This window comes from Nicotiana attenuata, chromosome 12 (genome assembly GCF_001879085.1).
Source record: "Nicotiana attenuata strain UT chromosome 12, NIATTr2, whole genome shotgun sequence".
Classification (NCBI taxonomy): domain Eukaryota; kingdom Viridiplantae; phylum Streptophyta; class Magnoliopsida; order Solanales; family Solanaceae; genus Nicotiana; species Nicotiana attenuata.
Genome location: NC_032000.1, coordinates 25,359,077 through 25,372,324, shown reverse-complemented (window position 1 = coordinate 25,372,324; position 13,248 = coordinate 25,359,077). Strand labels below are relative to the sequence as shown.

Genomic DNA, 13,248 nt, shown 5'->3' with positions numbered 1-13,248 from the left:
TTTTCATTTTTCATGGCTTGAACCAGAAATCTCTGATTAAGAATTAAGGGGTTTTATTCATCCCACGATAACCTTCGGTATTGGCTGTGACCCTACATCAGAATAATTGGTAGGAGGCCTACCAACGTCTTGAATCAACTAATTGAGTTTGTGGGGCCATTAAGGGCTTGGACACCGCCCAACCCAAAATGTTGTGCCCCAGCTCTCCAACGGCCTAGTTGGCTATTTATAGCTGAGAGTCCAACCTGGCCTACTTCCACCTTAGTTATTCATACTCTATTAACTGTTACCTCTATAATTACTTGATTGAAACTATGTTGTAGTAGACTAGTAGTTTACTTTCTAGATACATGACAACTGAATTCCAAAAATTGTTACGCTTACATAGATATGTGGAAGTAGTCTATCAACAGAGTTGTATCCCCAGATTTGTATCGAGATTTTATTTCCATCACACTTCAATTTTATTTAGTTAGTAGAATATTCTGTGCTTCCGAAATAGTGTAAAAAAAGAAGGCTTTGAATCATTGCTGTCTGACAATGCAGATCGATGTAATTGCAAGGTGAGAGATTTCAGAGACTGCATCGTGGTTTTTTTTTTTTTTTTTTGCACAATAAATCCCTCCAGCCGAAGACCTAATTGTAATTTTTTTTTTTTTTTTTATCAATTTTTATAGGAGAGAGGTAGGCACGTTAACTTGGGAAGGAAAAGCGAGAGAGGAAATTTTTAAAACAAATTTTGAAACCTAATTTTGTGCGCATTGGAGTTGCAATCTTATTCATATGAAATGTTAGAGGAAAATGGAAATTATTAACTAGAATGACCTAGTTGTAAGAGAGGAATTTTGAGAGATCCCCACCAATTAATACGAGCATCGTACTACAGAAGACTCACCTTTTAGTCGGCAGTCCCAAAGGACAATTATTAGACGCCATAAACGACTGAAACAGAAAACTTTGACATATAGCGTCAGAAACTGGATTGAATTGACCACAGAACGGAATAACCACTAAATTTGCAATTATCAGATATCAGAAGTATCTACAGTAGGAATGCAAAACAATTCCAGAAAGTCTAAAACTATTTACATGTTCTGACAAATTCTTTTGGCAAAAAACGCATCAATCATGGTTACCAGTTCCATTGAGATAGAACTTGAACCAAACTGTCATTAAACAAACTAAAGAGTCATGTTTCTATACACGCAATGGTGCCTCTTAATCATTCAGGGCAGCCGTCATGACTTCAGCAAAAACTGTACTGAAAAATAATTTTGCCCCGACGATGCTTTTTACAGAAAAGTAGTCAGCATCAACAGGAATTCAAGCCCTGAATGCACATCACCTGGAAAAATCAGGCCCAAGTCCAGGCATGCATCACATTAAGTTAAGATCGATGAAGGAATATTTATTCCTCATCAGTAAAAGCTAAAATCCAAAAGTAGAACCATGTACATGCGCCACACACTTCTTTGCCTACTTACAAAACAGAGTCAAATGCAACCTGGAATTGAGCAGTATGTCTTGGCTTCGGACAAGAAGCATTAGCAAGTCCTCGAAGCAGTCTAAGAACATCAGCAGTATCGTCGAGGTAATACTTGGCTTTGCTTGGCTTTTGCCCAACCGTGCAGGCAAAGATATCTGGGGCAGCAGTGACTGACGGACTGGATACACTGCTTAATATGCTCTCAAACATGTCTTCATCTGATCTATCGTCTCCAATGCACATCACAAAATCAGGTGGTTTCCCGCTATCTACCATCATTGAGAGAACCTTTTGTGCCACTAATCCTTTAGTCACACCCTGCAATCACCACAAACAAGTAAAAACTTTGAAGAGCATAATGCAACACGCACATGTCTGTATCTGCATCAGACACAAATACACAAGGAAGGACGATCTTACTTGTGGCTTGACTTCGACAATATGTTGGCCCCTCTTAACAACTGCAGGTTCATTTGCAAGTACAGTTTCTAAATGATCCAACAATTCCTTTGCCTGACAGGAGCCAAAATCTGGGTCTGCATCATGATGGTGCCACACCAAAGCACTCTCTTTCGGTTCTATATATGATCCATCGGTTGCTTCTGTGTAAAGTTTCATCACAGGTTCCACAATTGGTTTCCACTCAAGATCAGAAGCCAAACATTCCCAATCCGCTGTTTTACTACCCCTGCAACAAGATAGAAACATGGTTAACATGAAGATATCCATGGAAAACATCACGACAAATTCCAAGTGAGATATTACAGGGCAACTGCTTTAAAGGACTCTGTCATGTTACACAAAATATCCATACAAGTCAGAAGGGTTAGCTCCATACCTTATGAAATACCCATGTTCAGCAGCTATTCCAAGCCTTTCGCAAGGTGAAAGCCATTCACTTAATGACATCCTTCCTCTGCCACTAACAATATAGACTGTGTTTTTAGGATCACTGCTTAAAGCATTCAACAGCGTAAGAACTTCAGCACTTGGAGCTTTAATCAATGATGATTGAGGTACAACAGTGCCATCGTAGTCCAAGAAAATTGCCCTTCTCTGTGTCCTCCTATATGAGGAGACCATGTGATCAATAGACAACTTTCTAAAACTCGGAGAAAGTGCAATTACTCTGAAGCCCAGGCCAAGACCAATGCCCCAGCAACGCTTGCTATAATGATCTTTGCATGCTCTTTCCAAGTCCTGCATAAAGCTACGAGCCCAGTAAGCTACATCATGAGAACTTACATACCGATAGTGCTTCTCATGACGAAGTTGTTTCTCGGAATCCGACATTGTGATGGCCACATTTAAAGCCTCAGCCACAGCTTCAATATCCCAAGGATTCACCCTAATTGCTCCACTCAGAGATGGAGAACAACCAATAAATTCTGACACAACAAGCATGCTAGTTCTAGGAGAGTCAGTTTTAATACCCATAGCCTCATCCATACCAGGAGAACCTTGCCTGCAAACAATATACTTGTAAGGCACTAAATTCATTCCATCCCTCACGGCATTCACTAGGCAACACTCAGCAACAGCATAGTACGCTGTTTTCTCATAGCGAGGAACTGGACGATCAATCAAAACTACAGGCTCGTAATTAGATCTACCGTAAATTTGGTTAATCCTTTCAGCAGTTGAATATGTCTCCTTCCTTGCTTCCTGAACATCTTTGCCCGAGCTACGAGCGGGGTTTACTATTTGAACAAGAACAAGTTTCCCCTGCAAGTCCTGGTCTTGCTGTAGCAGATACTCGAATGCTAACAATTTCAAACTAATGCCTTTAAAGATGTCCATATCATCCACGCCTAGAATGACCTTCTTCCCCTTGAACTGTTCTTGAACTTCTTTAGCTTTATCAAAAGTAGAAGAAAGATTCATCACAGACTCTAATCGACCCATATGTATGCCCACGGGCAGAATCTTAATGTAAACTGTACGACCAAAATAATCAAGTCCAATATGTCCTCGTTTAGATTCATAATCGAGACCCAACATTCGACTGCAGCATGATAAAAAGTGACGTGCATAATCAAAGGTATGAAAGCCAATTAGGTCGCAATTCAACAATCCTTTCAGAATTTCATCCCTAACAGGGAGAGTTCGGTAAATTTCAGAGGAAGGAAATGGGCTATGAAGAAAAAAACCAAGTTTGACACGATGGTAGCGCTTCCTCAAAAATGTAGGGAGAACCATGAGGTGGTAATCTTGAATCCAGATATAATCATCTTCAGGATTAACCACTTCCATAACCTTATCAGCGAAAATCTTATTTGCAGAGACATAAGCTTGCCACAGCTGACGGTCAAAACGATCTCCATGGTCAGGACACATTGGAAGCATGTAGTGAAAAAGAGGCCAAAGTTGCTGCTTACAGAAGCCGTGATAAAATTTCTCCTGGATGTCATGGGGTACAAAAGTAGGCACACACTTGAACTCCTCAAGAAGTCTCTGAGCAACTTCCTCCTGTTCACTAGGTTCCACATCAACCTTGAGCGAACCCACATAGACAACCTCCGTTTCAGGAGAAAACCCGTCCTTCAATTGCAATAAAAGAGAATCCTCATCCAAACTGAAGAACCACTTTTTAGCTGCTGTATCCCTTCGAGCATGCAATGGCAGCATGTTTGCTACAACAATTTTTCGCTCTCGACATGAGGATGACATACTATCTGAATCACCATCATTGCTGCCATAACCATCTGCAATGATTCCAGGAACTGTCATCACACGTGGAAGAGCTCTAGGTGTCTGAGGTATATCTAGTATATCTCCAGATGCCATGTCCAAAAGATTAGCACAAGATCTTGACGGCATGATTAAAAAGTGAAATTTGGTCAATGCTGGCAAACAAGCGCTGCTGGAATTTGAAATCTATGCTTGAAACTTTCAACCCCCAAAGCAATTGTGCAGTACCCTACAGCACCAACAGGTAGAGAAAGACATCAATTATGATTTTGCCAACAAGGTCATCATAAGACATGACTCTTAACATCATCAGAACATCAAACAAACTAACTATGGATTGGAAGGGTTAAGGATATTATCGAGCATCAAACAAGGAATGGCAAAGATGCTAAAAAGAAAGGCAAGGAATAGAAGTGTCAAGAAATACTTAATCTCAAACTTCATAAATGGAAATAAGTATAGAATTGATAGAATTGTTACAACATTGCAATGATCCAATGATTCATCTCAATCACATAATAAGAATAACAATAAAAACAGCGCCACAGAATGCGACAGCTGTAGTAGCTTTAAACAAAAATTTACAAGCTGATGAGTGATATATTACAGAAGCTACAAATATTAACAATTTATCAGGGTGGAGGGTTGGTTATATTATAAGGTGGGAGCCAATACAAAAGAAAGGAAATACACATTTCCGAGCGCTATGGTACACGAACATGGTATTTACATTAATAACAGTAATATGGCTTTGAGAGACCATGGCTGCCTCAGTAGCAACAGCAGTTCAGCTGAAATGGACAGTGAATAAACAAACAAGTACCATTAATAAGATTAGTTCTACTTTTAATGTGTTGAGTAAGCTTGGTGGATGGTACATAACGAACCTAGGAATGATATGTTGGTAACAAACTCAAATCCAACCCAAAACCCATTTGAAGGCGAGTGCACCAAATCATGTAGTACCCCCATGTACTACCCCAAAACTCTCCAATTAAAAGGAAATTACAGACAGGACAACTATTAATCCTTCTATCTCGCTGTAAAATACTAATTTGGTGGAGAGCTAAATATTCCAAAGATGCTTTAAAAGCTATGGCTTTTATTTGGGTCAGAAAGACTATGGCATGTATTCACTATATACTTTCTGAAGGTAGCAATTAGAGGTAAATGCGTCATGATGAATTGCATCAAACATTTTTACATTAAAAGGAAATTATTGGATATTCAACACTCTGTCAAAAGCTAAAGACGTATATACTACCATATATTTCTAGAGTATATCAATTGCAGGTCTAGACTAAAATTTTATAGCTTTGCCAACCAGCCATGAGATGAGCTCTAACATCCCATCAGAACTCTTAAATGTGTTATTTAAGAATATGCAAGAGAAGTATTTAACTTGGCAGTATACTAATTCTTTATTATGCAATCTTCATTTTTCACATGACCTTCCTATATTAATACTCTTGGCTATATGGACAGGTTAATGTTATCATGGAAAAAACTACTGATTATATACATGATTCCTCGACTTGTTACTCTTTCAGCTCTATCCGTATTTAGGAGCCGTTTGGTTGTAAAAATAAGGAGAATTAGTGTGCTAATTAAATATAGCGTAACTTGTACATTGTTCGGTTGCTTGAATAAGGAGAATCAATCTCCTCATTAAATACAGTGTAACGTGTACCTTGTTTGGTTGTAATTTGTCTCTTATGCGGGGATCTGTGTATTATTTTTATACAGGGTGGAATGTGAAATAAGAATATAAGTATTAGCAATATAAAGATTAAAACTATTAAAATGACAAAGATGACCTCATCTCTTCAGACTCCTATTTCTTTTAATAAAACAAACCAAACATCCAACAAGAAATAATACATGCATTACAAATCCTAGAATTACTAATCCCTGTATAACTTGTCTCCGAACGAAATGACTCCTTAGGGTTCTGCCTAATTAATTTTGGAGCCCCTACAACACATTGTTGTCAAAGGCTCGTTTATAGAGTGCTTAAATCCTAAAGCTGGTGCAGAACATGCAGAATGCTTCGCCTTACTGAACAAGCGCTTCAGTGCAGTCACAAAGGCTTCAAGGCATACGTCTCATCGCCAAAAGCATTATCCTGAAGAGGCGACACTAAACAATGAATATTTTACTTCATTCTAGTTTTCTTTTAAATTTTGTTATCTATATATTTGTTATTTCTACTTATAATTATTATTCCTAAACTACAAAATCTTCTTACTTCTTTTGTTTGTACCTTTCTTCATTGAAGCTCGCGCTTTTCGCTTAAAACCCTGATGGACTTAGAGCTTAGCGCTTTTTACGTGTTTTTCACATTTGATATTATCCAACCAATCTTGCAAACCTGCCAAGGACGACTATATATCTAGATAAATGAAGCTACATAAGATGTTTTGCTCTCTTACTAGAGCCAGCCTTGTTAATCTCTGTAATAAAGGATGATGGTGAAGTCTGATCTTCCAGTTTGTGGAAACAGAGGGAGATTTACTTCTATATAACATCTTATTTAACAAAAAACAACCAGAAATCAAAACCTTGTAAATTATTAAAAAGAAAATAGAAAGTACAAACACAATAAAGTTTAGAAAACAATTGATAGTTCTTATAAGGCATCTCCTATCTATTAAGCTATGTTGCTCGGACTCTCCGAAAATGTGGCAGGATACGTGTCGGATCCTCCAAAAGTAGTGCATTTTTGAAGGATCCGACACGGGTGCAGCTACATTTTGGAGAGTCCACAACATAGCTATTAAGCACTAAACTATAGAGCTGCAAACTGAATAATCACTCATATGTAATCAGAATCAAATGGCACATTAGGAAGGGTAGAAAAGAGGCATATGACATGACTAGACTAGATAAAATCCAGTTTTTCAAAAAATGCTTTTCTTCAGTATTACTTATAAAAAAATTGCATTGCCTCTGTGTTGTGAATATGCTCATCTCCCATTATTGATGGTATTAGGCATAAAAACTCACCAGAAACGTCGAAAGTCTGGCGTCAAGCAAAGAACTTGAAGGATTTTGTTCCTACGCAAAGAACTCTCAAGGGACTTTCTGAGTACTAGATTCAAATAGCTTGCTCAATTAGGGCCTTGCCTCTAGTCATGAGCCAACAACAATTTGTGAGCACCAGATGCAACAAACAGACAACTGTATGGGGCAGGTATAGACCAAATTGCTTGCATGTCCATTTCTATATAAAAAGATCTTCATGTGATCATAGTGGGGATAGTAATCCCTGCTGGCTATTACTAAGAGACTGAGAAGAAACTAAGTGCTGGTATCCCGCCAGCCCTTCACTACATAATTATGATATTTTGTCGCCTTATGGGTGATAATAATTTAATTCTTTCAACTTTTAAAGTGTTACATTCAATTTTTATATTAATAAGATGTTTAGGTTTGCATGGTCCACGTGCAAAAGGAAACAAAAAATGGTAAACACTTCAACGGCTACAAACAGTCCATTTACGTCCCTCTCAAAACTTGTGAAAGCTTCCAATTTATGAACTTCCTTTTAAACTTTTTACTCAGCAATAAATGTGAACTCACACGCATTATTGTGGAAAAGTTTCTCTTACAACTAGTGGAACTTTCTACGGAGAAAAAATTGTTGTCTTCTACTCACTAAGGAATGGCAATTCACGTGCATGATGCACGGGCTCTCCAAGTAGCACACCATATTATACCTCCCCATGCAAACTCTGCTCCTAGGTGCTTTTAAATTCCCGTTTCCTTTCTTCCACCTAATATTTAACGCTGCCTCAACAAACTCAAATTCATGCACATACACACACATGTCCAGATTCTTCGTTCAACATTTACTTCCATAGTTGTTAAGTGAATCCATTTCTGTAGTCATTACCTTCCACATCTCTTATATGCATTTTGATATTCACATTAAGTTACTGGTTAAGTTAAATGTCCCCATGGAATTAGATTCCCATGTTAAGGAAATCTGATACAATTTAAAGGAACAAACCTGACATATTTTTTTTAATGATGGTGGTATCAAGGTCAGCTTATACGCACCTTGACTATTCCGCCGGGTACCTGTTATCACCCACCAGCACAAGTACCAGGTAACGCTGCGCTGCCCACCAAGGCTGAAGTAGATGAGAAAAAATTAACTAATGTTTTTTGCCTCTGCTAGGATTTGAACCTAATCCTTTTCCTGAGCCGAGGGTCGATTGGAAACAGCCTCTCTGCCCTTTCGGGTAGGGGTAAGGCCTGTGTACGTATTACCCTCCCCAGACCCCACCTTGTGGGACTATACTGGGTAGTTGTTGTCGTTGTTGTTGTTAGGATTTGAACCTAAGACCTCATGCTCTTCTCCCACTCTATTGACCCTAGGCCACACCCACAGGTGCAACAACCACGACATATCTTGAAACAGCCATTTTCTGCTGCGAACTTCATTTTCATAAAAAACATCTCAACTCTCCCTTGGGTTTTAAGTTATGAGTAAAAAAAAAAAAAAAAAAAAGAGAACAGTTATGTTAGTAGCTTATTTTGCTTTCCTTCGGGTGACCGTCAAGACAGATGAAACTCAAAACCATGCAAAAATCAAACAAAGTACAGAAACAAAAAAGGAGCTTCAAATGAAAAACAAAATGGCTATTTGCTGTAAGAGACAGTACAAGGACAACATTTCAGTAAATATATCAAGTCGAAATACAAGTACAACCATGTAAACAAAAGGAATGGGGATCTAAACTTAACTAAGCCTTTATAAGGATTAAAAATCGCTATGCAATGACAGATAATGAGAAAATTCTCACCTTAATTTCAAATTAAACAAATTGCTTCTAAACCTCCCAGTAATTTCCTGTCAGAAATAACAACAAATTTCAATAATAACAAATAAAAATTAATAAACAAGAATAATTTTTCATTTTCCTTTTCCGTAACGGTTTTTCATAAGAATAGCCTCCAAAACATGAAATTCCACAGGAAAAAAAATAAAACAAAAGCAATCAAATTTAAATAAAAATAAACAACATATCAGAAAAGACGATGTGCATACTGTACATACAAGGGAAATCCGGTGACCGGAAGACGGTGATGACGTCAGAAACCGACGAGAGAGAGAGGAAAAAAAAAAAGATACTGTGTGTGTATTTTGGTGCGAAGTTTCAACGGAAGCAAAATATATAAAGAGAGAAATGAGATCAGAATGTGTTTTTGCAGAGAGAAGAAATAGAAATGAGATTAGACAGGGAGATTGTACAAGACTTAATGCAATAAGTACGATTTCTATAAATTGGGGGAAAAGCTTGACTTTGGGGCTTTTGGGCAGTGTCGTTTTACGTGTAAGTTGTAACAGGATAAAGTCGACTTTTCTTTACCGTGGTTAGTTTGAATTAACCATGGTTCGCTGCTCAAGTTCTGCTTCGTGATTGGCCATCTAGTACTTTCTTAATTACAACTATATCCTTCCCTACAATATTTAACGACTTCTTGAGGAATAATGTATGTAAAATGCGTCTTTCATAAATATATTTTTTACTTAATTATGATTAACTGATTATTTTCTGTTTTAAATTTAAACTACTAATATTAAATCATTTAATTTAATATAAATGAGTATTTGTCCTAATTTACGTACTAACTACTTCCATGCGTTTAATTTTTTTCTTTTTTTTTTTGGTGTGGCTGGGAGAGGGGAGAGGAGAGAGGAGACATGATTATTTTAGGTGGAATTAGATGAGATTTTTTAGTTAAAGTTGTGTTAACTAGGGGTTGTTTAAGAATATTTGCATTGATTGTTGTCTTCATTTTTAAATTCACTTGACATTTTATGTGCTTTTTTCCCTTCATGTAGAAAAAGGAAAACTTTAATGAATCCATGATCTGTGACATTAATTTTTTAAAAATTTCAAATTATGTAATAATTAATTATATAGAAAATCGTACTAGTTATTAAGTAGCATAAGATTTGCAAAAAGTTGTATGAATTATTAAAATCACATAATGATCGCGCATTATGACTCGAGAGAAAAGATTATGCATTATTTTAAAAAGGATCATTTGAGCATTTTATATGCATCGGTACATTATTTCATTCATTGCATAAAATACAAGTAAATACAAGTTCTTTTTTTTTTGTTTACCACTTTGGACAATTTGCCTTTTGCCAAGATATAGCTAACAACCCCACTTAAACTCAAGTAAGACAACTAGACCAAAGAGACACCACTACTAGATACGAAAAAGATTATAAAAGGTAAAATAGTTCGGGAATCTTGAACTTAGACAATTTTTGTTTAGTTCTCTCCTTCAATTATACGTGGTCTTTAATATTTCTCTAAACTTCGTAATTTCATAGTCTCGGGCGCTTTGGACGCTGAGAATCCATGGAAGTGTGACACGCGCTGCCACATACATTTTTTTGTCCATGTAGTATTTTTTTTATAATGAAATATATATTTTTATCTTCTTAAGTTTATCGGTTATTTAAATTATTATTTTTCGTGCCAAAATTTGTGTAAAAAAACTTGAAACGATGTTATTTTGACAATAATTTTATTTGGTCTAAAGATAATAATATTTTAATCAAGTTACTTTTACATATTTGTCAGAAAAAGAAGGAAAACACAATTAGAACACATTATTATTGCATCTAAAAAAATGCGTAGTTGGAACTCCATATATTGGCTAAACAAAAAATTTAGCTAAGAATAATAAAATCTCGACCAAATATTTGCGAATTGGACTCAAAAAAGAAAAATGCATAGTTTAAATAAATAATGTCACTACCGTTTAGGACCAAGATTATTCGCCGAAAACTTTATTAGAACCTTAATATGATTTACATAGTTTCTTTATAATATTTGAATAAATTAGCTCAATGGAATTTTAACTGCCTTTTACCTAGCTACAAAAAGAAAATAAAGAGAAAAGGTCAACAGAAAGGGTGAGATGCAATATTAGTGGTTTACCAAGACCATAAGAAAACTTGCTTGATTAATTCTTAATATGGTTAGGGTTAGTTTAATTAACCTATATAGAAATATAAAAAGAAGACTTCATTAGCATGAATAAATAATGTTATCTTGTGAATAGTGTAAAAAAGTCGGGGTGTTGTTTATTAAAGAAGGTGTACTTCTTCTCTATTGGCTTATTATTTTAATCAATAAGTTTAGGTCAAATGTGGATAAGCTATGACTAATTAATCCTTCCATATGCTTTTCTTGATAGACTCCAACCTATGGCAAAAGTACAAAAAAGATATATTTACAATATAAGATTAACAAACATCTCAATCAAACACGATAAGGGAAATCCATTTAATTAAATGATTTTTGATTAGCAAAATAGTATATTGAAAGGCATCCTCGGATTACTTATGGAATAGGTGTTCTTCCCCAATAAAAATCATTAAAGGACCACATGGTGTTTATGTGCAACTAACATACATATGGAAATATTTAAGCAATTTATTAACTTTTTGGGGTTACTAAAGGTTTCTACTTGAATATATTAATGTCTTTTGGGGGGTTTCGCCTGTTAAAATATTTTTTTCGCTTTATCATTTTGATTAATTAGAATTCGTATCGTATAAGATCATTAAAGAGAAAGTATTTTTCTCAAGATTTTTTTCATTCATTGGGTTGTATCTTAAATTGTGGAGATCTAGTGCCTAAAAATATTGTATGACATTTAGAATCTCAACCTACTAGCTAGAATGCATAATAATAATTAGCGCCCCCGACGCCTTTATCAACAAAAAAAACAATGCCTAGCTAGAAGGACTAGTATATGTTTTACATACATGCTTAATGTGTGAGCAACTTGCAGAAGATAATAACTCAACGTTCATAAAATTAATTTAATGAATCATAAGTTGAATACATAGATCATGTATGTATCTTTGAAAGTTGAATATTCTTAACTTATTATTATTAAACAACAAGTTTCTCTGAAATGTTACTATTTATTAATTTAAAATGATTATGTAGTGGGGGAACTTCTTGAAACCTTATACTACTTTTTCACTTTCTGGAAAAGGTCTATAAATTAGAAAATTATGGACGTGCTTTGCAATCTCCAAAAAGAAAAAGCCATAAAGATAGAGAAGGGCATTTGGAAAATAATTGTAAACAATTATAGGATTAAAATACATAACAAGCAAAAAGGAAGAAAAGAAGATGAAAAAAATAAATAAATCCGAAGTAAGCATAATGGGGAGTGCGTACATTAATAATGTAGTGAAGAAAAGGTCTGCATAATTAATTAAATGTCAATAACATAAATACACTTTATCCATTCGTGCAATTATTTATCAGCCAATTATTTTCACAACTTGTCATTAATTTAGCAGGAATTTTTTCACTAGCCAGCTTTATTTCCAGTTTATTTTCTTTCAACATATATCAGGGTGGATATTTTATCCAATTTCAGTGGTCATTGTTGCTCAATTTGTGATGACCAATTCGGGTTCCGAGGCCTTCAAAACCTCATTTTCTTTCTTCTTGATTTGCGTGCGCAGTCCGGGCGCGGTTCCGGAAAGCCTTTATGTGAAAATTTGAGAAAATATTAAGTTTTGCCTTTAAAATAGATTTAAGTTGACTTCGGTCAACATTTTGAGTAAACTGACCCGGACCCGTGTTTTGACGATCCCGGAGGGTCCGTAGTAAAATATGCGGCATGGGCGTAAGCCCGGAATTGAATTCCGAGGTCCCTAGCCCGAGAAATAAATTTTTGAAAAAAATTATTAAACTGAAAATATAATGATCTTTAGAAATTGCTTAATGCTTGATCTTGTTAGTATCGGGCCTGTATTTTGGTTTCGGAGCCCAATACGGGTTTAATATGGTATTTAAGTCATGTCTTTTAAATTTGGTGAGAAACGGAGTTTACATGACGTGATTCGGACGTTCGGTTGTAAAAATGGAAACTTTACGTGTTCTTGAGAATTTCATTGATTTTGATGCTAAATTCATAGTTTTAGATGTTATTTGGCGATTTGATCGCACGAGCAAGTTCGTATGATGTTTTTAGACTTGTGTGCATGTTTTGTTTGGAGCCCCGAGGGCACG

General features: G+C 35.8%; 1 protein-coding gene across 2 annotated transcripts; it reads right to left on the bottom strand.

Moving 5' to 3' along the window:
* On the bottom strand, positions 988-9,495 carry LOC109235464 (probable alpha,alpha-trehalose-phosphate synthase [UDP-forming] 9). 2 transcript variants are annotated; one of them, XM_019401581.1, is made up of 6 exons: positions 9,243-9,495; positions 8,989-9,035; positions 7,184-7,305; positions 2,325-4,406; positions 1,907-2,174; positions 988-1,804 (listed from the first exon to the last, which is right to left on the bottom strand). In XM_019401581.1, exons 4-6 carry the CDS (start codon positions 4,304-4,306, stop codon positions 1,481-1,483), a joined length of 2,574 nt encoding a protein of 857 aa, XP_019257126.1. In that variant the 5' UTR covers positions 4,307-4,406; positions 7,184-7,305; positions 8,989-9,035; positions 9,243-9,495; the 3' UTR covers positions 988-1,480. The 2 variants fall into 2 exon arrangements, with proteins under 2 accessions (XP_019257126.1, XP_019257125.1); XM_019401580.1 differs by lacking the exon at positions 7,184-7,305.

Coding starts and splice junctions, on each gene's coding strand:
- LOC109235464 (XM_019401581.1), bottom strand. CDS start 4,306: ATGCCGTCAAGATCTTGTGCTAATCTTTTGGACATGGCATCTGGAGAT. Junction 2,175..2,324: donor GAACATGGGTATTTCATAAG/GTATGGAGCTAA, acceptor ATCTTGTTGCAG/GGGTAGTAAAACAGCGGATT. Junction 1,805..1,906: donor TTGTCGAAGTCAAGCCACAA/GTAAGATCGTCC, acceptor TGGTGATTGCAG/GGTGTGACTAAAGGATTAGT.